Genomic DNA, 27,498 nt, shown 5'->3' with positions numbered 1-27,498 from the left:
TTTTTAAATCACATATCTCAAGACTCTACCAGTGTGCCAAGGAACCTCAGAGACATACTGCTTATGTTTCCAGTGCTGTGTATAAGGAACCTTCTTTGTTCATCCCATGACATATTCTAATTCCCCTTTAACTTATTCTCTGAGTCATGGTTGATGGTTGTTCCAAAGTGTGTTTTAAATTTCTGTGTCCTACTAAATTTTCCAGGTCTTTTTGTCTGTTGATGATTTCTGATTTTATTCAATCATGACTGAAAAAAATGTTTGTTGTGGTTTTACTCTCCTGAACTTGGTTATGACCTATTAGTTCTTACCTTGTGTGTGATCTCTCTAAGAGACTTTATTCTGATTAAAGCCAGTTGGAATATTCTGTAAGTGTCTGTTAGGGTCACTCTGTCTCACTCTGCAGGGTTGCACAAGCCTTCTTTGTCATTATTGATTTTCTGTTCAGGCATGCTGCCCATCATTGAAAATGAGTGATTAGATTCCCCTACTACATTTGTCTTGTCATTTCTCCCTTCATTCTGGCAATATTTGCTTAATTTACTTAGGTTCTTTGATAGTGGATGAAAGTGTATTTGTTCTGTCTTCCTACTAGATTGACTTTGTCCTTTGTGATGACTCTCTTAGAACAGTTTTGCCTTATAGTCTATATTGTCAGATAAGCATGCCCCCTCTGCTTTCTTTAGTTTCAGTTTGCCTGAAATAATGCTTTTTAAAAAATCTCTTATCTTCAGCCTTGAAGTATCCTCAAATCTAAAATGATTCTCCTGTGCATAGAATATCAGTTCCTAATCATTATTATATAAAAACAGCTAATTCTTTTTTTTTTATTTTTGATTTTTCGAGACAGGGTTTCTCTGTGTAGCCTTGGCTGTTCTGGTACTCACTCTGTAGACCAGGCTGGCCTTGAACTCAGAAATCTGCCTGCCTCTGCCTCCCAAGTGCTGGGATTAAAGGCATGTACCACCACCGCCCAGCAAACAGCTAATTCGTACATGTAGACCTCGAGTCTTAACCTATGTAAACCCCCCTATCAGCTCTAATGGCTTTATTGGTTTCCTTAAATAGATTATGCCATCTGTGAACAAGAATCAGTCTGTTCCTGCTTTCCATCGGCGTCATTGTTTCTTTTGTTTTCTAGAACCTCCAGTGCTCTGTGAAATGATAATAGCATAAACAGAAACCTTTGCTTGTTCCTGGTCTTGGGGAGCATTCATCATGGAGTGTGATGCTAACTATAGGTGTGTGTGTGTGTGTGTGTGTGTGTGTGTGCATGCGTGTGTGTGTGTGCACATGCACATGGGGGGTGTTGGATGTATATGTTTGTGTGCATGCATCTAAGTGTGTGCATATATGTATATATGTGTGTTTCTAGTAGATTTGAAAGAATCATCTGGAGAATATTCTTCTTTTTCTGCTATTCTGAGAATTTTTATCAGTCATGAGTGCTGAAACTTGCAAATGCTTTATTTGTATTTAAGGAGATGACTGTGTGGATTTAAAAATCATGTTAATATACTGAAGTATAATGATTGATTTTTCTTAAAGAATTTAACTTTTCATTACTGGAAAAAAATCTCATCTGGTCATGGTTTATTATGTGTCAAATATATCTATGTATACTCATTATGTATGTATATATGTATATACACATATTCCAGATACATATACATTTACATATACTAATCTTATTTGCCACTATTTTACAATCAAAATTTACATTTATTGAATGCCATACTTTGATTTGTGTTTTTATTTTTTTTAATATCTTTGTTTTACATTCTATGATGTATAAAATTAAATTACAGACTCAGCACATAGAAAGGAGATGGTAATTAGTTATAAGAATTCCACAGGGTAGGCTAGGTATGTGCTTCCGTTGGTAGAGTATTTGCTGGGCATGATCAAGGCCTTGAGCTCAATCCGCAGAAACACATGTACTGGTTTGGGCAGTGTGTTTGTAACTCTAGAATTTAGGAGGTAACAACAGGATTAAAACTCAAGATTGCAGCTGAGTTTGAGGTCAGACTGAACTACATGAGATCCATTTTAAGGAAAAAAATCAACCATACTTCTGGGTTTTATTACACATAGAAATTGTGGGACTTTTTTCTTATGTGAAGACAACCTAAGATATCAAGAACTTGACTAAGCCTGGTCTTGAGGAGCATAGGGTTGGAGGAGCCTAAGAGCATGCAAGTAGAGAAAGATACATTAGAAAAATGAGGTTCAAAACAGTGAGCTAAATGCCATTGGCACTCCATATGCAGTTTTATTTATTTATTTATTTTTATGAATCATTTTATTCATTTACATCTCAAGTGATATCCCCCTTCCCACTTACCCCCCCATCCCATCTTCCCTCTCCTCCCTCCCCTTTGCCTCTATGAGGGTGCTCCTCCACCCACTTACCCATTCCTACCTCACCGCTCTAGCATCCTACTATGCTGGGGCATGAAACCTCCACAGGACCAAGGGCCTCCCCTCCCATTGATGTCAGATAGGGCAATCCTCTGCTACATATTTATCTGAAGCCATGGGTCCCTCCATGTGTACTCTTTGGTTGGTGGTTTAGTCCCTGGGAGCTATGTGTGGTCCAGTTAGTTGATATTGTTCTTCCTATAGGGTTGCTGTCCCCTTCAGCTCCTTCAGTCCTTCCCCTAGCTCTTCCATTGGGGTCCCTGGGCTCAGTCTAAAGGTTGTCTGTGAGTATCTGTATCTGTATTGGTCAGGTGCTAGCAGAACCTCTCAGGGAATAGCCATACTAGGCTCCTGTCAGCAAGCACTTCTTGGTATCAGCAGTAGTGTATGGTTTGATGTCTGGAGATGAGATGGATTCCTAGATGGGATGGTCTCTGGATGACCTTTCCTTCAATCTCTGTTTCATTTTTTCCCCTGTTTTGCCTTTGGACAGGAACATTTCTGAGTTAACAATTTTGAGATGGGAGAGTGGCCCCAACCCTCAACTGGGGGCTGTGCCTACCTCCTGGAGCTGGTTTCTACAGGTTCTATCCCCCTTTGTTGCATATTACAGCTAAAGTCATCCACATTGGGTCCTGAGAGCCTCTTGCTTCCCTGGCATCTGGGACTTTCTAGTGGCTACCCCAGTTCCCCATCCCTACTGCTACATATTTCTATACAATTTCCTGACCCTTTGTACTTCTCTCCTGTCCCTTCCAGTACCTGATCCTGCCCCCCTTTCCCCTCCTCTCCTCTTTCCTTCCCAGGTTCCTCCCTTCTTCTACCTCTTGTAATTATTTTCTTCCCCCTCTGAGTAGGACTGAAGCCTCCACACTTTGGTCTTCCTTCTTCTTAAGCTCCATATGGTTTGTGGATTGTATCGTGGGTATTCTGAGCTTATGGGTTAATATCCACTTAATCAGTGAGTACATACCATGTGTGTTCTTTTGTGTCTACATTACTTCACTCAGGATGATATTTTTTTAAAAATATTTACTATGTATTTATTTATTATAAGTACACTGTAGCTGTTGTCAGACACACCAGAAGAGGGCGTCCGATCTCTTTACAGGTGGTTGTGAGCCACCATGTGGTTGCGGGGATTTGAACTCATGACCTTTGGAAGAGCAAACGGTGCTCTTACCTGCTGAGTCATCTCACCAGTCCAAGGATGATATTTTTTAGTTCCATCCATTTGCCTGTGAATTTCATGAAGTCATTGTTTTTAAATGCTGAGTATTACCCCATTGTGTAAATGTACTTCATTTTCTGTATCCATTCCTCTGTTGAAGGACATCTGGGTTGTTTCCAGCTTCTGGCTATTATAAATAAGACTGCGATACACATAGTGGAGCATATGTCCTTGTTATATGTTGGAGCATCTTCTGGGTATATGCAGAAGTGGTATAGCTGAGTCTTCAGATAGAACTATTGCCAATTTCTGAGAAACCACCAGATTAATTTCCAAAATGGTTTTACCAGCTTGCAGTCCCACCAGCAGTGGAGGAGTGTTCCTCCTTCTCCACAATCTAGCCAGCATCTGTTGTCACCTGAGTTTCAATCTTAGCCATTCTAACTGGTCTGAGGTGAAGTCTCAGGATCATTTTGAGTTGCATTTCTCTGATAACTAAGGATGTTGAAAATTTCTTTAAGTGATTCTCAGCCACTCAAGATTCCTCAGTTAAGAATTCTTTGTTTAGATGTAGAGGCTCACAGCCATTCCTTGAAATGAGTACAGGGTCCCTAATGAAGGAGTTAGAGAAAGGACCAAAGGAGCTAAAGGGTTTGCAGCCCCTGAGGATGAACAACAATATGAACTAATTAGTACCCTCAGAGCTCCCAGGGTCTCAACCACCAACCAAGGACTGCACATGGTGGGACTGACTGTTCTGGCAGCATGTGTATAGTAGACGATTGCAAGTTGATCATCAATGGGAGGAGAGGCCCTGGGCCCTGTGAAGGTTCTGTTCCCCAGTATAGGGGAATGCCAGGGCCAATAAGTGGGAGAGGGTGGGGTAGTAACCATGGGGAGGGAGGAGGCAACAGGGGTTTGTTCTTGTTATTTTTATTTGTTTGTTTTTTGGAGGGGAAACTGGGAAAGGAGAAATCATATGACATGTAAATAAAGAAAATATCTAATAAAAAAAGAATTTTTTGTTTAGCTCTGTATCCCATTTTTAATAGGGTTATTTGGTTCTCTGGAGTTTAACTTCTTCAGTTCTTTGTATATTTTGAATATTAGCCCTCTATTGGGTGTAAAGTTGGTAAAGATCTTTTCCTAATATGTAGGTTGCTGTTTTTTCCTATTGACAGTGTCCTTTGCCTTACAGAAGCTTTTCAATTTTCTGAAGTCCCACTTGTCAATAGTTGATCTTAGAGCCTGAGCCACTAGTGTTCTATTCAGGAAAATTTCCCTTGTGTTTGAGGTTCTTCCCCACTTTCTCCTCTATTAGATTCAGCATATCTGATTTTATTTTATTTCATGGCTTAGAATAGTGTAGTTGAAGTGTATATGGTAAAGAAGAGACAGTAACGCAGAGAAGACTGCCCTCACGGAGCATGCCTAGGATCATATGGCAGGGTCATAACAAGGACTCAGTGCCTCAGTTCATTCCATGTTCCCATATGAAACTCCAGAGGACTGAAAGGTGAAGAGGTGAAGAAGATAAAGTTCAGTCTTTAAATTTTTGGAGTGAAAAAAATATGGATGGGAGAGGTCACAAGTAAAAGAGGAATATATTTGACAAACAAATGCTTTACATTTTCTCCTCACAATCTGTAAAACTCCCCAGAATAAATAAAAGCATACACAAACATCTTTTAATCAGCATTTAACTTGCCTATCTGAAATTTTCCTATGTGGCCCTGAAATAGACTCTGGAGAGACAGAGGTGAGGCAAAAATTAGACATAAAAGCCAGAAAGAAAAACATTGTCCTCCATATGCAAAGATTTAGACTTGTAAATGCCTCATGCAGCTTTGCTTAGATTGCAGAGGACAAGAGTGGGTAAGTGAGACACCTCTCTCCACATGGGATCTTTAGCTGACAAAGACATCTAATAAGATTCAAGTGACCCTTGGGCATATTTGAAACACCATCATTTCCCTCCCAAATGACCTCATCTGGTTGTATAGTAAAAAGCCTATGAACATATGGATATACTGCTGTTTTCCAAAAAGAAAACATAAGTTTTATTTTTAGGTACTTATGAAATCCTCTCTCTTGGGCTGGTAAGAGTGCATAAGGTATTTGCCACTAAGGCTGACAACTCAAGTTCAATCCCTTTGTCCCACAGAGTGGAACAAGAAACCCAAGCCCTGAAAAGCATCCTTTGGCATTCATATTTACTCTGTGGCATGACCCCCTCCCCCCACTACATAGGTCATTTTGTCTCTTGTTCTTAGTTTTTCTTCAAATTGTAAGATTTGAAAAACTCTTCAAATATCCTGTTCAAATTCATATCTAAAATCAAATTTAGCTGTTTCATGTACATTTACTGACTTCTCACACTTATAAATTTGGTGGGTAATGAAGCTGGCCTATGCTCTAAGTGATAGCTTCTCATTAAAAATAGTTTCAAATGATTCATAGAACAAAAGACACAGGAATCAGGCCTTGTCTAAAACTAAGATTTTTTTTTTTTTGGAGACAGTTTTTCTCTGTATAGTCCTGGCTGTCCTGGAACTCATTCTGTAGACCAGGCTGGCCTTGAACTAAGAAATCCACCTGCCTCTGCCTCTCAAGAGCTGGGATTAAAGGCGGAAGATACTATCACCCAGCTAAAACTAAGATTTTAATTCCTTTGTTCAAAACAGCTGTACTGGACAAATAGCCTTTTTCCTTTGGACATGTCCTCAACATGACTGCACATTAGGAAATAATTTTAAAGACTCAAATTTCCTAAATGTGTTATGTGTGAAAGAATTAATACTGCAAAGTTTAAATTTTGAATATAACATTTGCTGTATTTGAATATAATAACTTTAACCTTTGAGTATAACAAACTCTTTAAAGTCTTTAGAGCTTTATTTGGAAACCTTTTTTTCCCTTGAAACTAGCATCTAAATATATCTTTGTAGAGTTCCTTTAATTTCTGGAGATTAAACAAACATCAAACCCTGTCCTTTAACCTCACAGTACCAGTTCTGACTCTTTGCCCATTGGTCTGTCCTGTCTCAGGTCAAAGCGCCACTTAATTCTTCTCCGCTGATGGTGTGGCTTGTGTTATACCCTAACAGGAGTTGTGCCTTGTCTGTTTAGGATATTTCTCTTTGACACTCAAGGATGTGAATTCACAATATTCACATCTCATGAATCAAAACAGTTGTAAGACATTCCAATAAAATACAGATCATAGTCTAGACATGGATCAGTCAATATGAACTAACCTAGTACAGGGGTGGCAGTAAAATGACAGCGGGCTTTAGAGAAGAACACATGGGCAGCACAAATCAGGCTTGATTGGTTAATATAACACAACAGAACAGGACACTCTAGAGGAACGCAGGCAGATCTGAGGAACTGGGTAAATACGATCAAAACATCAGGCACGATTATCAAAGAACTTACAAAAATTTGTAAAAAGCATCAATAGGGGTTTGGAGAGATGGCTGGCTGCTTAGCAGAGGTTTGGTTCCATTCCTAGCACACCCATAACAGCCCAAGACTGTAACTCCGGTCATAGGGGATTCAATGCTATCTTTCATCTTGATGGGCACTGTGCTCATGACATGCAGGCAAAATGCCCACACACATAAAATTAATTAGTTAATTAATCAATTTACAAAAGCAAGAATGGGTGTGTCCCAATACTCAAAGAAAAATATGAGTGTAATAAAGGCAAGAAATGGAGAGCAAATAAGAGAAAATAACTACGGGAATATTTCACAGATGAATAAGGTAATATTTTTCATCCATAAGTGGGTAGAATTAAAAGATTAGACCTGCAAAAATAATGAATGATGACCCTGAAGGCAGAAATAGAATCAGTGTAAATGCAAGGACAAAAGAGAAACGGCCAAAATATGAACAAACTATTCTGTGGATATATGGGGTGATACCCAACGTTCTAGGGTCCCATCAAGAGTGGAAACATAAAAAATACTTGAGCAAAAGTGATAAAATTTATAAACTCACAGATTCAAGAGGTTTCTCAAGCAACAGCAAAACCAAACAGAAAGCCACACCAATGTCAGATGAAATTACTACACACCATTAAAAAGGGGCAAAGAATGTCACACAATGAAGGCAGGCAGAAGTAATCACAGTGAGAGCAATGAAGGAAGGCAGAAGTAATCACACACTGACGCTGAGAGCAACACAATGGTTCAGCAGCGTAGGACTCCATAAGCAAAGACTGTTAATTTAGATTTCAACATTTTATCTTATAAAACTTTTCCAGACAAACAAAAGTAAGGGAAAATTTGAGTAGTATAGACACATGCTTTAGGAATGTAAGACAGTGGGTTAAGAGCACTGGTTATTCTTCCAGAGGACATGGGTTCAACTCCCAGTACCTCCATTGTAGCTCACAACTGTCTGTAACACCAGTTCCAAAGGATCTGACAGCTTAACACCTATATACATGCAAGTAAAACACCAATCCACATAAAAATGTTTTTAAAAAACAAGAAATCATTTGTAAAAAAAATAAGTGAAATGAAATGAAGTCCCTAGGCAGAGAAAAATAATTCCAGATGAATAATTGAAATCATATAGTAAAACAAAGGATACTGAAAAGTGGTACATGGATAACTTCAAAATACATTTGTCCATTTTTAAAATTTTATTGAAATATATTAATCCTACACATACAGTGGTACTTCAGTTGTATCCGAAAAGTGCTTTGATGATACTTGCCCTGGGTACTTCTGTCAGTCCTATTTCCTTCACCCCTTTACCTCCCAGAGTTCACATCTCTTTTCCAAACCTAGATTTTACACATGAGGGAAACCTGAACTCTTTCTCTTCCTGAGCCCAGTTTATTATCTAACAATGTTATAGTTTGCATGTGACATGTCCCTAATAAGCTCATGTTCTTTAACATTTGTTTTTCAGTTAGTCATGTTATGTATGAAGATTGTAGGATCATTAGGTGGTGGAGTTTCACTGGAAAAAGTGAGTCACTTGTTTGGACCCTGAAGTTATAAGCCAGCCCCATGTAGTATCTTCTGTCTACTTCCTGACTGCAGATAGAATAAAACTAGCCACTTAAAGCTCCTTGTGTCTGTTTCCCTTCTATGTGACAGAGCATGTCTTTGAACTGTAAGATAAAATAAACCCTTTCACCCCTGAGTTGCTTCTTGTCAGGTATTTGGCCACAGTAATAAGGAAAGTAACTACTATGCACAGTGACCTCCAGACTCATCCATTTTCCTGAAAGTAACATGGCTTCATTCTTTATGGCTGAAAATTATTCCACTGAGTACATGCCACATTTTCTTTTTGTATCCACTGAGGCTGATTCCAAGGGCTGTAATAAATGGACAAGAGCATATGTCTATTGTATGAGAACTTTGATTCCTTCAGGCCTATTCTTGGGAGTGAGACAGTGTGGGGCAGTGGGCAGTTCTGACAGCCGGAGTCCAGTAGAGTGGCCACTTAAGAACCCCAGAGACTAACTGAGCAAAGTAATTTTTTCACAAGGGACAGTAGGAGTTCGGTGATTGCTCCTGAGACCAATGGTTCAGATTTTAGCCCAGACCTCTCACAGCTGCTCCTGCAGGAGATGTGTGCTCTATCAGGCAGACAATGCCTCAAGCTCCCAGCAGTCTAGCTGGACCCTACACATAGTCATCTGACTACAAGCCAGACATGCCATGCCCCATACAATAAAAGGGGCGGTTTGCCCCCTCCTCACTCTCTTACTCTTCTCCTCTTACCTTTGCTCTCTTCCTCTCATTCTCTTGCTCTCTTGCTCTTACTCTCTTGTTCCTCTCACTCTCTTACTCTTTCCCTCTCTTGTTCTCTTGCTCTCTCACTCTCTTACTCTTACCCTCTCTTGCTCTTTGTTCCTCTCTCTTGCTCTCTTACTCTTTCTCTTCCTCTCCCTCTCTTGCTTTCTCTCTCCTCTTACTCTTTGTTATTTTCTCCCTCTCCTCCCTCTCTCTCCTTCCTCTCCTTTCTTTCTCTCTACTTAACTAGTATATTTCTCCTTCCTACAATAAAATAACACATTTATACACTGCCTCCTTTTAAACTAACGCTCCATGCAGCAAACATGTCTGCCTCCAGGGAGAGAGAGAGACAGCCTCAAGCAGGACACAACAGCAGGCCCCCTTCTTAGGAGTGACAGGACAGTTGGGGTTTTAAAGTTTTTTTAAAAGGAAAGTTGACTGGCAGGAGTACTGGTGCTTGTTGTAATCTTGCTACTCCAGAGGCAGAGATGGGAGAATCATGAGATCATGACAGTCTGAGCTACAGAGCAATGACCCATCTCAAAAGAGCATCACAGGGAGCAGGAAGCAATCTGAGACATAGAACACACAGGAGAACTATTTGTGACACAAAATTAAGAACTTATGGGAAATAAAGCCTATTGTGTAAAGCTTTTATATTGTTGTGAGAAGTTATTCTTTGAAAGTAGATTACTATTAGGTAATTATATAAAATGTCAAATGCAGGGCATACAACTGACATGGACAGATACAGGGAACCTCAATAGTGGAGAAAATAAAAAATTGAGATCAGTCAATTGAAAGGAAAGAAGGAACAGACAAAGGCAAACTATAAGAACAAGTGGCATACATATAAAAGAAATAGCAAAGTGGTATTTAAGTTCCCAAATACTAAGAGCTATACTAAACATAAATGGGTTATATATGCAAGATGAAAGACTGATATGTATGTGTGTGTATATAATACATGCATACACATACATACATACATATGCCTTGAGCTCAGGCCCATTCTCTTTTTATGCATTCTATGCTCTGGAATCTGCTATGAGTGGACATCTGGGAGATCATATTTTACAAGCAGCAAAGACCATTTCTGGGCAACTTGACAGAGATTGGCTCACTGTGCCAAGCACAAGTCTGATGTGGGACAAAAATTTGAAAATGTTTAGTTTTCATCATCACTGCTCAGAAGAAACAACAACATCATCAAATCCTCCAGCATCTCTGAGCCTCTCTATTCAAAGTGTGATCAGTGGATTATAGCCTTGCCATTTCAAGCCTAGTTGGGAAGACAATTATGTTGGGGTAAGAGGACAGGATGTGTGTGCAAACTCAGAACCTTGTTACTGCTACAGGTCTTTCTGAGAGAGGACCCACAGAATTGTAATGTACATTTGAGCAATAGTCTGCACTGCTCTGAACACCAGCATATTGAGACAGGTGGGCTCATGGAGTGTGTAAAGGAAAGTCAGAAGGTCATACTAGAAGGAATTGCTATCCATGTACAAGCCAGGGGAAGCCAGCCTGGAAACAGAGTCTACTAAAAATGCACACTCTATTAAAAATCTACATTTCTTGCCGGACGGTGGTGGTGCACGCCTTTAATCCCAGCACTTGGGAGGCAGAGGCAGATGGATTTCTGTGTTCGAGGCCAGCCTGGTCTACAAAGTGAGTTCCAGGACAGCCAGGGCTACACAGAGAAACACTGTCTCAAAAAATCCCCCCCCCCAAAATGCTACATTACATGGCTTAATGGACCAGTATTAAGCTATGACTCACCAACGTTGGCTGCCATTTTCTGAGAAAAAGAAAGAATTTCACAGACTGAGGAATTAGTCTAACAGGAAGACTTATATTTAGCTTCTGGATGTTGTTCCCAACTCAGCTCAATACAAGACTGGTCAATGAGAAAACCATGCATAGATAGAAACAGGAAACATTTCACAGTTAATGCCATTAGAGTGAATGGTGTTTGGAGACACCTTTTCTCTATTGAATAAAGAAGGAAAGCAGCATCCAAGTGAGACTAAAAGCATTACTATTTATAAAACCTAATGACAGGGGTCCTTTTAACTTTTGCACAGCAATCATACTACAAAGTTGGTAACACTTATATTGTACAGACAAGTTTATCAGTTAAGAATATTTGAAATGGTAAAGGGAATAGTTTCTTATGCCAATAAGGATTAAATCGTGTTATTTTGTTTTCCAAAGATCTTGGAGTTTCTTATCTAGTAGAAATAACATCTATTGAAAAAGTAAGTCCTGTTAGAGCTGAATTCTGAGTCTGGGTAGATGGCTCAGTGGGTAACGTGCTTGCTGTATAGCCTGAGGATCTAAGTCCACATACCCAGGTCCCATGTGAGAGGCAGAGTGGCACGTGTCTGAATACCAGAGCTGGGAGAGGGAGGTCAGTGTCTGTGACACCAGAGCTAGGAGAGGGGGGCAGTGTCTGTCATACCAGAGTTAGGAGAGGGGGAGTGTCTGTAATACCAGAGCTGGGAGAGGGGGGCAGTGTCTGTGATACCAGAGCTGGGAGTGGGGGGCAGTGTCTGTGATACCAATGTTTGGGAGATGGGGACAGTTGAGGAAGGAGACAAGAAGATCCTGGTGGCTTGATAGCCAGCTAGTCTAACTGAATTTCTGACCTCCAGGCTTAGTGAGAAGCCCTGTCTCAAACAGTACCCTATGAAGTGAGAGAGGAAGACACCTGATCTCTGGTCTCCTCTCTCTCTCTCTCTCTCTCTCTCTCTCTCTCTCTCTCTCTCTCTCACACACACACACACACACACACACACACACACTCACACATATATTCACACACACACACACACATACACACTGGGCACACATGTATACATTAATTTCAGTAGTTGCCTCCTCTTTGTAGACAGGCATGAAACTGTTACGATACAAATGATACTGTTTCTATTTTTAAGACAAACATGGCAGAAAAGTCTTACAGTAAACAGGTCAACAAACCAACAGTGCCAAACATTTTGATATGTGTCAGAGTGAAGGTACATATGCTGGTTGGTTTTCTGTCAGATCTATACAAGCTTGAGTCATCTGGGAAGAGGGAGTCTCAGTTGAGAAAATGCCTCCATCAGATTGGCTTAGGCAAGCCATAAGGCATCTTCTTGATTAATGATTGATGTGGGAAGGCCCATACTACTATTGGTGGTATCACCTCTGGGCTGTTGGTATCACTTCTAGACTGGTGGTCCTGGTTTGCATTAAAAAGCAGGCTGAACAAGTCTTGGAGAGTCAGCTAGTAAGCATAATCCATCCATAGTCTTTGCTTTAATTCCTGCCCCTAGTTGCTGCCCCAACTTTCCTCAGTGGCAGTGATGCTCTGTAAGCTGGGAGTTGTGAGCTAAACTCTTTCCTCACCTAAATTGGCTTATCACAGCAACAGAAAGCAAGCTAGAGCAGTATGTAAAGAGGAACCAAAGAACAGATAGAAGAAACCCACAGTTAGAGACCAGAAGGGTTGAAGACAGAGCACAGGCCAACTTCTCCACAGATGTGTTTTACTGTGAGTCTTTGGTATGCTACATACGTATTGTTCTATTTTGCAATAAGCCTTTAACTCATCAGTAGTATTTTAAATAAAGATTTAAAATTCTCTTTCTTCTTTTCTGAGCACTCACTACTTCTAGACTAAGCCAAACCCAAAATTAGCTTTTAGTCTATGCTAAATTTCAATTTATAAACAAATAAAAAAAGAAACTGTTAGACAGTATAGGTTGGAAGTTAATATGATTTGAACCTATTAGCCCCCAGGGATAGGATTCTAGCTGGAAAGACTGTGAAATAGGAGTATTTTTGAACTCTAAGGTCCCAAAGCCAATTGGATTATTTATAGAAATCAATGAGCATAGATGACATTTTAAGTGCCAGATGATACATGTGACTTTGGCTACCTCTGGTTATTTTGGGTACATTAATATAGCATTTATTTATTTTCTTGAGTATAATTTAGTGAAAATGTACTTACAAAGTTTAACTTACTCTTGTCATGGTCAAGTAGTATAAACATTTTGTATTCAAATATAGATCTTTCCATAGCAACATATCATGGACAAGTTTTTCCTGGTGGTAGGGACATGCAAGGCAAGTATTCTGATTAGCTCCATCCCCAACCCATTAGCCAACTGTAGGGCAGATCCCTGGTTTTCTAAATCAGCACAATTAAGCTGACATATATTTCATTGTGAAAGTGAGTTCTGAAGGGATTACTTCAAGCAGACCTGTAGCTTGTTTGTATTCCTAGAAATTCCATTACAGAGGAAAGTTGAGTTATTTTAATATGATAATATATAATGTATACTATTATATTACATTATATTCTAGGCATACTACTATTATATACTAGTATATTATATACTTATATATTATATAATATATTTATGTATTATATAAATTTTATATAAGATAAAATATATTATATGCCATATGATATATAAATATCACGTATTAATATTTATATATTATTTAATATATTATTGTATATAATTACATGTACTTATATGTATATGTAATCATTGTATATTATTATATATTCATTTATATGTAATATACTATATATAATTAGATATAATATTATCTAATATATAATACCTCAAGCCTTTTTTTCTATAAAGGACCAAATATTAAATATAATCTCAGTATATTTCAATGTCCATGTGAGACTAGAGTTATTCACTAAACCAGGAAGAATAGGCTGAAAGTTTTTTACACAGAATAAAAAGTTGAAGGACATAATATATTTGAAATATAATTCCAAAATTTAAATCCTAAATATTTGATAATAGTACACAATAACATTTTATAGTGTTGACTTAAAGCGTCAATTAACAATATTTTTAATGTGGAAATCTTGTGATATAAATACAATTATTTTTGTGCACAGAAACATTAGTTCTTCCAAATTACTAATAATTCTGATGTCAGATTTTTATACTTAAACTTATTTTTTTGTATTTGCCAATTTGACCAGAAAAATACAAAAAAAAATTTAATTCATTGTGTGAACTCCTTCTTATATTTCATTTAAGTAATAAACCAATATAGAATGTATACATATATATTCACATGTATTAATTATGAAAAGAAAGGGCTGACAATCCAATTTAGTGGTGAAGTACTTGTCTTGAATGTATGAGTCAAGCCCTGTGTTTGATTCTCAGCAAATGCAAAATGCAGCATTTAAAGAGTTTGTAATATTACATGTTTTATGCTAACTATGGATCACTTCTGTGTCTATTGTGATTCATAATAACAAAGCAGATAAAGAGGTTAGAACAGTATCTACTGGTGACCTGTACACATGGAGCCATATCACTTACTGCTCAGTTCATTGAAGCTGTCTTTAAAAACAACTGTCATCTGAATAATCTTTAAATATTGACCCAAACTGTCTGAGGTCAAATTCTAATCCAGGATTGCTCTCTAATATTGATTGCTCTGTGTTCCTAATCTCAAGCATTGGACTGACTGGCACTGAAAGTTCACATGGGGGGTGGGGACGGGGACGGGGCGGGGTCAGGGAGGGACTCAGATACCTTGGCTGATTGGGTTCTTCAAGGCGGGGCATCATGGGTGTCTCTATCCTTCCCTGGCTCTCTAACAGAACTGCTGCTTTCATTATAGTGATGACAAAGACAACATTTATGCAAGTTTATAGGAGTCTAGTCTCTGATATTGGGGGTAAAAGATTAGATTCAGTTTCCCTACATAACACCTAATTGTGTCTTACATGGAGACACATGTTAAAAGTTACCAGTGTTGAAATGAGTTTAAAATTCTAAACTTTTACAGCTTGAGAAGAATGAAACTTGAAGTTAATCGTATTGCTTTTTTTACGTAATGACAGATAAAAGCTGTGATTTTTTTTTTTAAAGATTTATTTATTTATTTATTACAAGTACACTGTAGCTGTCTTCAGACATACCAGAAGAGGGCATCAGATCTCATTATGGGTGGTTGTGAGCCACCATGTGGTTGCTGGGATTTGAACTCATGACCTTCCGAAGAGCAGTCGGTGGGTGCTCTTCCTCACTGAGCCATCTCACCAGCCCAAAAGCTGTGATTTTTAATCCCAAGTGTTCGTCTACTCTAGAAACTGTAATAAGCTTAGTATAGACTAGCAAGTTGTTAAAAACCACTTGATTTATTTCTCCTTTGAAATCACACCGTTCCTCTGCCATTACCCCTTTCCCGGTCTCAATCGCACCTTTCTTAGTCATGAATGTGCTACGTCTTTGTCATTGAAGATCATAAGTGTGTATTTAGGCAGAATATACAGTTCCCCATTTTCCTTTCCAGCTATGTTTCAGAGATGATCTAAAATAAAACACCAAGTAGTTTTATACTTTAATGATCCATGCTCTGGTACTAATCTATTAGGCATTGAATATGTACTTCAAAATACATATTTGTTATCATTTGTTGATACTTCTCAACTGTCCATTAAACCACATTTCTTCTCCTAGTGGGCCTTTATTATCAAGCATATTTCTAATACCCACATAGGCACATCAGTGCTATGTATTTGCAGAACCCTCCCTCAGGAAACCTACAAAATAAAATGAAGTGACATACTTCGGCTTGTCTGTGAACACCATTGAACATATGATAGTACTTCAGATCTTCCCTTTGATCAAGGAAAGGAAGGCTTCCTGTCCCAGAACACTTCCTCCCTCAAGCCTGCAGCTTCTTTCTTCTAAGATAGAACAGAAACATGGCATTGCTTGGGGCTACATACATGTTGTCTCTGGGTTCCCCACATCAGGAAGGTTTAGCATTAGGTAGATTTTTTTTTCACCTAAACTGCAGAGAGTAAGACCAGAACTTAGTTACTGCAGAACCAGCCCCTGCTTCTTCTCAGGCCCCCTAGATCATTCCTTAATCTCTTGACACATTTAAAAGGAGAAGATGATACCATGTCAAAGTGTCCACATACAATGAAAACTTTACAAAGCCAGATAGCCATATCATAATGTAATACCTTTTTATCACAAAAAAAAGAAAGAAAAAAAGGGGAGAGGGAGGGGAGAAACCCTGACGAGTAGGTCGATGTCCCTCTAAAGATGCTCCTAGCAAGCTGAAGGGTTTGCAGTCCCTTAGGACGAACAACAATATGAACTAACTAGTACCCTCAGAGCTCCCAGGGACAAAACCACCAACCAAGGAGTACATATGGTAGGACTGATGGCTCTGGCAGCATGTGTATAGTAGAGGATGGACAAGTCCATCATTAACGGGAGGAGAGGTCCTTGGCCTTGTGAAGGTTCTGTGCCCCAGTGCAGGGGAATGCTGGGCCAATAATCAGGAGAGGGTTGGGTGGCGAGCCGGGGGCGGGGGGAGGGAGCAGGGGATTGTTCTTGTTGTTGTTTTTTGGATTTTTTTTTTTTTGGAGGGGAAACTGGGAAAGGAGAAATCATATGACATGTAAATAAAGAAAATATCTTAAAAAAAAAATGCTCCTAGCAAAGTGTCAGAGGCAATGTTTAACCTGGAGGCACTTGCTGGTATTTGGAAACAGAAACTCTACCAAAAAGCTAATGTTTGGGAAATGGATTTAGAAAAGGTAGGCTTTTGTTTATACTACCCCAAAAGGTTTAGATTTTTTAATAACCAGAGACATTGTCAAATAGATGGACCATCTAACACAGGCTATGGCTGTGCAGCTGTAACTCAAACAATAAAGATTTTGGGACTGGAGTTGATGGCTCATGTTGAACCGTGACTTTTAACACATACACGCACACACACATACATACACACATACACATGCTCACACACATATGCACTCATGCATGCACACACACCACACACACATATGTATACAGTCATGCATACACACATGCACATATATATCATGTGTGTGTGTGAGTGTGTCTGTGTGTGTGTGTGTGTGTATGTGTAATTTTACTTGGTTATTTTTATTTCCAGTACTGGAGATAGATTTAAAGTCAAGCACTTTACCACATCGCAGCCCAATTTGTTATTTTAGGAAGAAGAATTCTAAAACCTAAGGGAACGATCTCTCCCGAATGTTTGGAAACAGTTTTTGACCTATCAACCCAGAGACTCTGAGGGCTGGGAACTGGGAAATGTAGCAGAATGAAGAGGAGTGGAGCTTTTGGTTCCAGGTTACCGAGGTGCCATCCAGCCGATGGCCCCTTAATCTATAGAGTTAAAAAAAGATCCGAGAATACTATTAAAAGCAGCTATTATTTACACTGAGAATTGCTAAAATTTCTGATTCATTGTCCAATCATTACTTGATCTTGAAGAGCTAGCCAGACAGCAGAGTCTCACTGATAAAAAATGCAAAGCCCACAGCCAAGAGGTGTTGTGATTTATCTTCAATTAGCAAGGAAAGAATGTGATTATCTGCACTGAAAGTGAGTTCTAGCTATGTGCTGGCAGACTTCTGTGACATAGGCAAAGCAGGCTTCATGGTGGCTGGCAAGGCTTTACAGTGAATCAGCAGATCTATATTTAAATGCTGGGATTTCGGGTCCCAGACATGAAACAACAAATGTTACTTCACGAAAAATAAACTGAAAAAAAAAAACCAAACCCTGTAGTTCTGAAGATCCCAAGAGAACAGTAAAAAACAACTTGCTGGACTACGTGTAGCACTTTAGGTTTTTTTTTTTTTTAAAACTCTTCACACATGTAATTTTATTTAATCTTCACAACAACCCTGTGAGGTGAGTGTTACCAAGCCTATTGTACAGCTGAGAAACCAAAACTTTAAATATTTTTAAGTATCTTTCTGAAATTCATACATTCATGAACAGACACAAGGCTCAGACCCCCTCTCTTTCTGTCTGTCTCCCCTTTGTCCACATCTCCACACCCTCTGTGTTCTGTTGTGCAGATGGGAATGGAAAGAAACAAACTGCTTTAAGTCAAACATGTTTTGAGTATCTTATGTCTGGAGTTATCTGGGAGACTCTGAATCTGGATTCACCAAGTAGGTACTAAGTGTTAACATCTGGTGTAGCACAGAATACCTTATGATGCTGGTCCATGGATGTTTAAAATATCCAAAAGAATGTCTGTAGAAGTCTTCTCTCTTATGCCTCTATAAAGTATGACCACCCCATAAAATTATTGTTCTATCTACAGCATTCTCAAAAGTTCTGTCTGTTGGTGAGCATGTTTTTCAGAGCAAATAGAACATTGGGTTTGAATGGATCGGGACTCTAAAGGAAAGGCTACCAGGTACCAAGCTACCTCCTTTCCATCCTCAACCCAACCCCCTTATATCTCTTGCTGACATTTTAAGATGTACAGATTGACAGCAACACTGGTCTTTCAATCATGAACGAGTTCACTTTGTTTAGAAACAATGCTTATCACATGACTGGTCTTTCAATCATGAACGAGTTCACTTTGTTTAGAAACAATGCTTATCACATGACTGGTCTTTCAATCATGAATGAGTTCACTTTGTTTAGAAACATCAGTGCTTATCACATGACTTAAACCAATCAAAGCCTCACTTATGTCAGACATAAAAATACAATAAAAAAATCAACCATAAAATATAAAGTCAGTATGCTTACGAACCACATTTCCTGTGTGGCACATTTTCATTAATACTCTATGCAAAAGAATTCAGGTTTTGGTCACAGCAATGGGAAAAACACAGCTAGAAACAATGTATACACTGAGTTGATTTATGTCTATCTCACATAAACACGTCTGCTCTTGTGCCCTCTAGCTGGACAACAAAGTCTCTCCCAAGAGTGGGGCTGCATGGATGTGCTGATCAAGTGGAAATAGGGATGAATCTGATGGACTTGGAAGATTTAGGTGAGTCCTTCCATGTCCCAGTGCTGTTCGTCGGGCTCCGGTTGTTAGAATAAGAAGTCTGTCTCCGGCTCATGCTATCCGAGTCATCCTTGGTGAATTTCTGCGCCATGCTTTGGCAACATGGGAAGCTTTGGACACAGTCTTGCAGGAGGTGGCCGCTAAAAAACATATATATCCACGGGTTGCAGCAGCTGTTTAAGGAAGCCAGTAATGCTGTGATGGTGATGGAAGGGTTTTCTGAATCTGTGTGAGAAACAAGGAGAGAGATCTTATCAACAGCCAGAGGGTGACCCCAAACACTGTGCTGGATTCAGCTATTGCCCTACAGACTAACAAGTCCAAATGCTGTGTGTTAATGATAAAAATGGACATTTTATTTGTTAGGGAAATGGTGTTTCAGGGAAATGAGTGCTTTTTGGAGGTTGGTTGTAAAAGAAAATATCTTAAGATTAGTTTAAATAGTTTAAACCAATCACTGTTAGAACTCTTCAATACAATGGATATAAATTCTAAGAAGGTAGAGATATTGAATAATTTATTTTAAAACTGTATACTATACAGTGGCAAGAGCCTTTGTGAAGGTATTCCCAAAGAATTTAAATTTGAAGTGTTTATAATCACATACACTAAATTATATTCATCCTAATAACTTGGGCAGACTTTGCCATATGGGCTGTTTAGCAGATTTCAATGAAAACCCTATGGAAGGGTTTAAAATAGAATTTAAAATAGAATTTTAAAATAGAATTTAAAATAGAATCCCAGCTTCAGTTAAGTTTTTGTGAATCATTAGACATTTGGTTTGATTTTAAAAGACTGTCTTTGATTGTAGTTCAAGCAATTAAATTATAATAAGAAAAAAACATCTGGGTTGAACATCACCTCGTTTCAAACAACAAAAACAAAACAAAACTTAAAACAGACAAAAAAAAATCCAAAGTATCTGAATTAGGGATTTCAACTGGATTTTGAACTATTCTATGAATTACTCCTAGTAAGCTACATAGGTATCAAAGTATTCACAGTGAAACTATTGAACTGATATTAAAAAATAAGAAGAACCATCAAACATCGACTGTCTTCTGACTGGTATATGACTTCTAACACTTCACTTTTTGTCATGGCAAAATGAACTGTAGACTAGTGGTTCTCAACCGATAGATCACCACAAAGTTGTTCCTGACAAACTTGTCACTGCAGTTGCCTGAGAGGGCAACATGTCAGATACTTACATTATGATTGAAACAATAGCAAAGTTACAGTTACAAAGTAGCAACAAAAGCAATTTTATGGTCAGGGTCACTACAGCAGGAGGAACTGGATTGAATGTGGCAGGATTGGGAAGGTTGAGAGCTATTGCTTCTTACCACTCATTGCTCTGTGCTAGGTGACCATGAGCCATGTATAGTATTAAAAACAACAGGCATCCTCAACATGTGTAGCACAAATGAAAATTTTACTAATTCTATCTAAATCATAATAAAACAATAGATAGAATTTTAAAATGTGATTGGTCTTAACCACTTATTTATTTACCACTATGGCAATGTAGCCTATAAAAGTATTTGCTTAAATGAAATCTATGAACACTTAAAAATAATATATTAAAATGCATTGTATATATTCCATACCCCAATCTTAAAATTACAGATAGGTATGGCTTCTCCCAGATATTTATGTCCTGACTAGAGTTTTTCTCAGGAATTCTTCTGTAACACAGTTGGTTTAGAAAGTCTTTTTTTTCTAATTAAAAGAAGATATATTACAAGATAAAAAAAAAAACCAAACACTAGACTCCTGGGAAATGAGTTTTTCTGTTTTATGAATGAACTGAAATGAAGCTAGCTGGTTGGGGTGGGGAACTTTCACAATTAACTACAGAGAGGTTTGTATGGTGTGAATAGTTTTGTTGTTAAATTCTCACTTGAAGTCCAGTGAATTTAGCTGATCAGCACTTCTGCTTTGGATGCCAGGAAAAGTAAGTTATTATGGTTGGAATATGAAAACGTTATAACGAAGACTGCATGAACTAAATGCTAATTTGGAATTCCTGACTTTTTTTTTTTTTTTTTACCAGGGGAGACCGCCAACGTAGTCCCCCACTACCACAAATTATGCAGTCGAGTTTCCCGCATTTGGGGAAATCGCAGGGGTCAGCACATTCGGAGTGCAATGGATAAGCTTCGCCCTGGGAAAACCGCCTTCGTGATCATGGTAGCTCCCATGCCAGGTAAGTATAATTCCTGACTTCTTAAATCCTTTCTCAGTTTGTTTCAGAAAAGTGTGTCCAGCTCTACCTTTGGTCTTGGGAGAATCTCATCAGAAGTTTTCTGTTAATTATGATAGTTTCCTTAACCCAACAAAAAGTAGCCAGGACACTAAGAATGTTCCCCAGAGCCTCCATAGGAAGGCAGGATATCCAAGAACCCTAAGTAATTTGGCAAAATGTCATAAGTGTTTTGCAACTAGTGACTCTAGGCACAGCTGGTGGCCTTAGGGTGGTCACACATGCTGCAGATGCCGAATCCTGGGCCCCAATGTACCTGGGGTGGAGGTCCCAGGAATTTGCAATTTTGTTCATTTATTTCCATAATGTGGACGTAGGAGACTTCTATTCTTATGTAGAAGCTTAACTATTGAACAGGTAGTATGAAAAATAACACCCTCTCACACACACCACACACACACCACACACACACACACACACACACACACACACACACACACCACACACACACACACACCACACACACACCTCTTATGTAGTAGTCTCAGTACATACCGGTCCAAATGAAATTGACATCCCAGACTGACCACATCTGGACGATGAAGAAAGGTGTCCAGCAGAGGATGTAGGCGCTTACAATCACAAAGGTCATCTTCACTGTGCGGATCTTGGCGCGGGAAATGCTCTTCACACTGCTGACACAAGGCGTGACCAGAAGCCCCTTGTGGAAGGGACCTGTGGCTTCCCCAGAGCTCTTGCCACCCTTGCTCTGTCGTAACGACGTTGTCTTCCCGCGGACGTTGCGCCAGATGTGGTAGCAGATGAAGCCATAGCAGGTACCCAAGATGACCACGGGTGCCACGAAGACCCCGCTGGTCATCCAGGTTACGTAGGCGCGGGTACCCCAGGGCTGGATGAAGGTAGCCCAGCAGTCTTGGGCTTTGGTGCCATTGTTCACCTCGATTTCGATGACAGAGAAGATAAAGAACTGTGGTATGCTTAGAACGAAACTCAGCACCCAAGAGGCGGCGATCATCAGGCGCGAGCGGCGCGCGGGCTGCTGCAGGGTCTTGAGCGGATGACACACAGCGATGTAGCGGTCAGCAGTCATCACCACCAGCATGTAGGAAGACGCGAACATGGCAAACACTTGCAGGTGCTTCACCACGCGGCACAGCCAGTCCGGGCCGCGGAAGCGGTAGGTGATGTCCCAGCACAGCTGTGGTAATACTTGGAAGAAGGCGACCGCCAGGTCTGCCAGGCTGAGGTGTCGGATGAAGAGATGCATGCGGGATGTCTTGCGTGGCGTGCGATGCAGCGCCAGCAGCACACTGCTATTGCCCAGCACGGCCACCACGAAAATCACCGCTAGCACGGTGATCTCCAGCTTGGCCAGCTCCTCGTTGCGTACGTCCCCCGGCGGGCTGCCACCTTTCCCAAGCTCCGCTGCCTCTCGGCTGCCGTTGGCGCCCTCCGTGGTCAGAGGCCACCAAGGACTGGAGTTGCCCGCGGGCAGATCGTGGGAGCCTCGCGGGAAACTCATGCTGTCGGTACAGAGCCTGGGAGGCCCTGTCCCGCGTCGGCTGCTTCCTCCTCTCCACCGAGGACCCGAAGACCTGCGTCCTAAGCTCTGCGCGCTGTCTTTCCCTCCCTCGCTCTCTCGGCTGCGCAATCCCACGCGCGCTCCGAGTGGTTTTGGATGGGATGTTCTCGCAAGTCACTGCTCCGACTTGTCCCGAGGCAAGAGGAGCCCACTCTCCGCGCTTCCAGCGCAGTCTTAGACTGCCTCAGGATGCGCTCCTTCGCACCCTAGTGGCTGGAGACTGTCCCCAGTCCCCTAACCCCCACCCCTCCAAGTCGTTGGTGATTTGTCCTTTTCCCTTCGCTGCTGCAGGGGTGGAGCTGAGACTCTTAGATTCCTCTGCAGAGCCGGGAGCTTTCCGGATCTGCCCCAAACTTTCTCTGGGCTCCTCAGGATTTCTCCTGCCACCTTTCTAAGCCAATTTTAAGTCACGTAGAGCGTCAACAGGTGTAGTATAAGCATACTTAGAGATCCTCCGCGTCTGCTATCGCTGCGAACTCAGCGCGTCTGGACTTGGGGTACCCCCCAGACCCTGTGTTTCCCCGCCCTGTTGGGGTCCCCCCAAGACCTTGTGTTTCCCCGCCTTGCGGCGTATCCCTAGGCTAGCCACTGGGGCTGATTTTATTCCCTGCCCGATTTGCCCCTGCACTTTGAGGGTAAAAATCGTGTGACCTCCCTTTTTGGTGACTTGGCACACTCATTTGTACCCTTCAGTCCTCTTGCTGGGTGTGCGTAATCTCCATGGTGACTCCACAGGCTGAGCGGGGACCACGAAGAAGGACATTTCTCTAGAAAGTCCAATTCCCAAAGCAGCAGGGGGCAAGAACTGGGCTGCGCTGGGTGGTGGAGACATTGTCCAGTCAAATGACTAAATCCTGCAGACCTTTCATAGGGTAGACGGAGAGTCCTGAGGACCAGTGTCTGGTCTGCTTGTCTATCTCCATCTCTGTCTATCTGTGTTTCCTGTATCTCTGTGTCTGTCTCTCTTCCCTTTCTGTGCGTCTCTGTCTGTCTCTCCTCTGTGTGTGTGTGTGTGTGTGTGTCTGTCTGTAGCTGTCTGTCTGTCTGTAGCTGGGGAGAGGGAGCGAGGCACTTGGAAGGAAGAGAAAAAAACCTGCTTCCCTTGCCTCCGTTAATTAATTATTTGCTCTGGCCTTCTGAGTTCAGCTGTGGAGATAAACACCCCTACAGACTCCAGCAACTGTCTTAACTCTGGTGAGAGAATACTACAGAGGACAGCAGGGGGCACTGTTTCTGAAGAAAGAACAAACACAAACCCATGTTACAGATGAAAGGACAGGAACTTGAGTTTCTTGGTCAGAGATTTGGTGTGTTGTGGCAATAGTACAAACCTAGTTACTTCTGAAAAAATGATTTTGTGAAGTATAATCATGAACATCAAAAGATTTTCTTTGGCGAACTTAGTTTTGCTACATAAGTCCACGCATGAGAGTAGAAACTCAGGGCCAATACACTAAGAGCCAGGGGCTTGGAATACTGAGTCAGTCAAGTTTCATCATGGTTACATAAGTGTCTCTCTATGCATCTTAAAATTGAGAATGAAAGTATGTGTTGTTCTCATTTATGGAGTTAATGAAGGATCAAGCGATGCCATGGCCCACTGGAGAGGTTCTGTGAAAATGGAACTTGGTGGTGCATTCCTCCAAGATGGCCAGCAAAGTACAAAAGGCAAAGGTTTCCAAAGCATTTGTCTGAGAAAAAGAAAACAAGACCTTCAGGCAGTTAGATCATAGTCACTGTCTTAGAGTGGTAACTTTTTAATTTATGTTTTAAAGACACAAATTGCTTTACTAATGTTTTGTATGAGAAATAATATTGTCTGACCCTAGTGTCTATAAAAACAGCCCACTGGTCAGAGCCTGGAGCTTTATAGCGCTTGGCCTGACACATTTGTACTTTATTTCCCTGGAAGAAGGAAATTACATAATCTACCATGACAAAGTCAATGAAAGCTATTTACATGGACTTTTCTTTCTCTAGTGGAGTAGGTTAAACTTGTCCCCATCTTCCAGTTTGCTGACTTAGCTAAGTCTATCAGTGATCCTTAGACATTCTATGCATCAATTTTTTTTTTACTCTGTCCTATTTAATCTATACCCATTGTCTTGTATAAAGTTCATAATGCTCATAACGAAAAAAGAAAAAGGACTGTGGACATGCAGGGAGTTTTGGGTTGGGGAATCTACAACCAAGTAACTTTAGAAAACTGACAACATTGAGCAAATTTCTTTAGTAGAGTTTCAAATCCTTTCTGTGAGTGATGTGGTGGTTTGAATGAGACTGGCCTCCACATAGGCTTATCAGTACTTGGTCTCTATTTAGTAGAACTGTTTGGGGAGGGTTAGGAAATGTGGCTTTGTCTGAGGATGTGTTTCACCAGGTGGGGTAGACTTTGAGGGTTCAAGACTTATTAGATTCCCAGGACCCCCTCTGGACTCCTCCCTACTTGCAGATCAAGATGGACATTCTCAGCTGCTTCTCCAGCTATTCCTAACACAATAGCTTTGCTCTTCCATCATGAACTCTAACCCTCTGAAACTATAAGCCAAATAAACATTTTCTTTTATAAGTTGCCTTGGTCATGGTGTCTTATCATAGCAATAGAAAAGTAGCAAAGAGAAGTAGGTTTCTAGGGAGGATGGGTGCATAAGCAGCTCTTTTCCACGAATTTTACCGTTGAATTTTAATCACTGAAGACAGCAAATCTTCTACTGAGTAAAATAATTTGGAAGTGCATTGCTTTAATTTGGAAGAAAAGATTCAGTGAGGAGCTAGTAGGTAACATATATTGACAAGGGTTACATATTTGAAAAAGAGAGGAGAATATTTTGAATGACCACGAAATCCCCAAAACTTGAACAGTCCATTGTACTGGCTGGTTTTGTGTGTCAACATGACACAAGCTAGAGTTATCACAGAGAAAGGAGCCTCTCTTGAGGAAATGCCTCCATGAGATCCAGCTGTAAGGCATTTTCTCAATTAGTGATCAAGCTGAGAGGACCCCTTGTGGGTGGTACCATCTCTGGGCTGGTAGTCTTAGGTTCTATAAGAAAGCAAGCTGAACAAGCCAAGGGAAGCAAGCTAGTAAGTAACATCTCCCCATGGCCACTGCATCAGCTCCTGCTTCCTGCCCTGTGTGAGTTCCTGTCCTGTCTTCCTTTGGTGATGAACAGCAATGTAGATGTGTAAATTGAATATACCCTTTCCTCCCCAACTTGCTTCTTGGTCACGATGTTTTTGTGCAGGAATAGAAACCCTGACTAAGACAGTTATCTTCAAGGAAAATATATGAATATTCTTTAACAATATTTTAGAGACTGAAGCTTTTGTAGCTCAAAGATGAAAACAAAGTCCCAGCTAGTAAGAGAAGAACATTCTTGCTTCCATTAATTAAACATTTGGAGCCACTGGGTGAAAAAAAAAAAACAGGAGTGGGTGAAAAGCAGTGGTGATCCAGGCATGTACATGCTAATCTCCACTCTTTCCTTTTGTCATCTCGTTCTCATGCCCCAAAACAACGAGCCTCCAAAACTCCCTGGAGAGTAAGAGAGAAAAGTTGTTCATATGAAAAGAACAAATTCAACATACTAGAAGAAAAAGCACAAGATGCCTTAGAAAAGACTGCTATGTTCTTTTCCTCTCCAAACTCTACAATTCCTTTACCTATTTTGGGGGACTTCAGTTGGTCCAGCAAGTTATGCGTATTTTAATGGCTTTATTTTCTTTTGAATATGGAACCAGAAAAAATTGAAGAAGGAGTAGGTATTATTACAACAAAGAGATGGTAAGTGGCTTCTTAAGAAATCACAAGTATTAAGCATTTGATACAACAAGCAAATTGTGTTCAAGTATCCAATTCATAAAAGTAACTTATTAGGTTGAATCAGTAGATACAACTGAGAGATACTATATTATTCACTAATAACATTGCCAGCTACTCATATTCACACCTATACACAGATACATACTTTTGTGTGTGTATGTGCATTTGTGTATATGTGGGTATGTGGTGTGTGTGTGTTTGTGTGTGTGTGCATAAACATACAAATATGTATGCATCTACATGACACTCTTCTGGGTGCCATAGGGCCTAGCAATTAGTTTAAAAAGTGTTGGAAATTCCAGAATTAGTTTTTCTTTTTAAACTCACATATTTTTGAAAACAATGCCGATTTTTTTCTCCTTTAAGATGAGAAGATTGTGTGGGGTTTTTACCTGCCTCTGATTTCTTCTTTGATAGTCAGTTGCAGGGCAACAGTAGCAGAGGCACCAATGGACTCGTATTCCTGAATTGAAATGACTAAATTCATTTGCCACGAACACTCATCTACTCCAGTCTCATCCAAAATATCGGGGATAAAATCCTGATTAAGGATAAGAGGTGAACACCCAGAGGAAGCTCTACTCCCAGGTGCTCTGACACACCCAGGATCAGAAGTAAGCAGGAACCAACATCTGTCCCAACACTGGG

At 40.3% G+C, this 27,498-nt stretch overlaps 1 protein-coding gene and 1 non-coding gene across 2 annotated transcripts; both read right to left on the bottom strand.

Moving 5' to 3' along the window:
• Positions 1-19,130: 19,130 nt before the first annotated feature.
• Positions 19,131-23,175, bottom strand: Avpr1a (arginine vasopressin receptor 1A). Its single transcript, XM_031349632.1, has 2 exons — positions 21,980-23,175; positions 19,131-19,440 (listed from the first exon to the last, which is right to left on the bottom strand). Exons 1-2 carry the CDS (start codon positions 22,965-22,967, stop codon positions 19,154-19,156), a joined length of 1,275 nt encoding a protein of 424 aa, XP_031205492.1. The 5' UTR covers positions 22,968-23,175; the 3' UTR covers positions 19,131-19,153.
• LOC116076630 lies at positions 21,272-21,435 on the bottom strand. The gene has a single exon (XR_004113034.1). It is a non-coding gene; the product is annotated as a U1 spliceosomal RNA (small nuclear RNA).
• Positions 23,176-27,498: the final 4,323 nt, after the last annotated feature.

Source organism: Mastomys coucha, unplaced genomic scaffold (assembly GCF_008632895.1).
Source record: "Mastomys coucha isolate ucsf_1 unplaced genomic scaffold, UCSF_Mcou_1 pScaffold4, whole genome shotgun sequence".
NCBI lineage: Eukaryota > Metazoa > Chordata > Mammalia > Rodentia > Muridae > Mastomys > Mastomys coucha.
This window is presented reverse-complemented; position numbering and strand designations above follow the sequence as displayed.

Bases quoted from the DNA above. Each gene is read 5' to 3' on its own strand.
- Avpr1a (XM_031349632.1), bottom strand. From the start codon at position 22,967: ATGAGTTTCCCGCGAGGCTCCCACGATCTGCCCGCGGGCAACTCCAGT. The intron at 19,441-21,979 runs GTATGTACTGAG...TTTCTCACACAG, and splicing joins TGTCAATTTCATTTGGACCG to ATTCAGAAAACCCTTCCATC.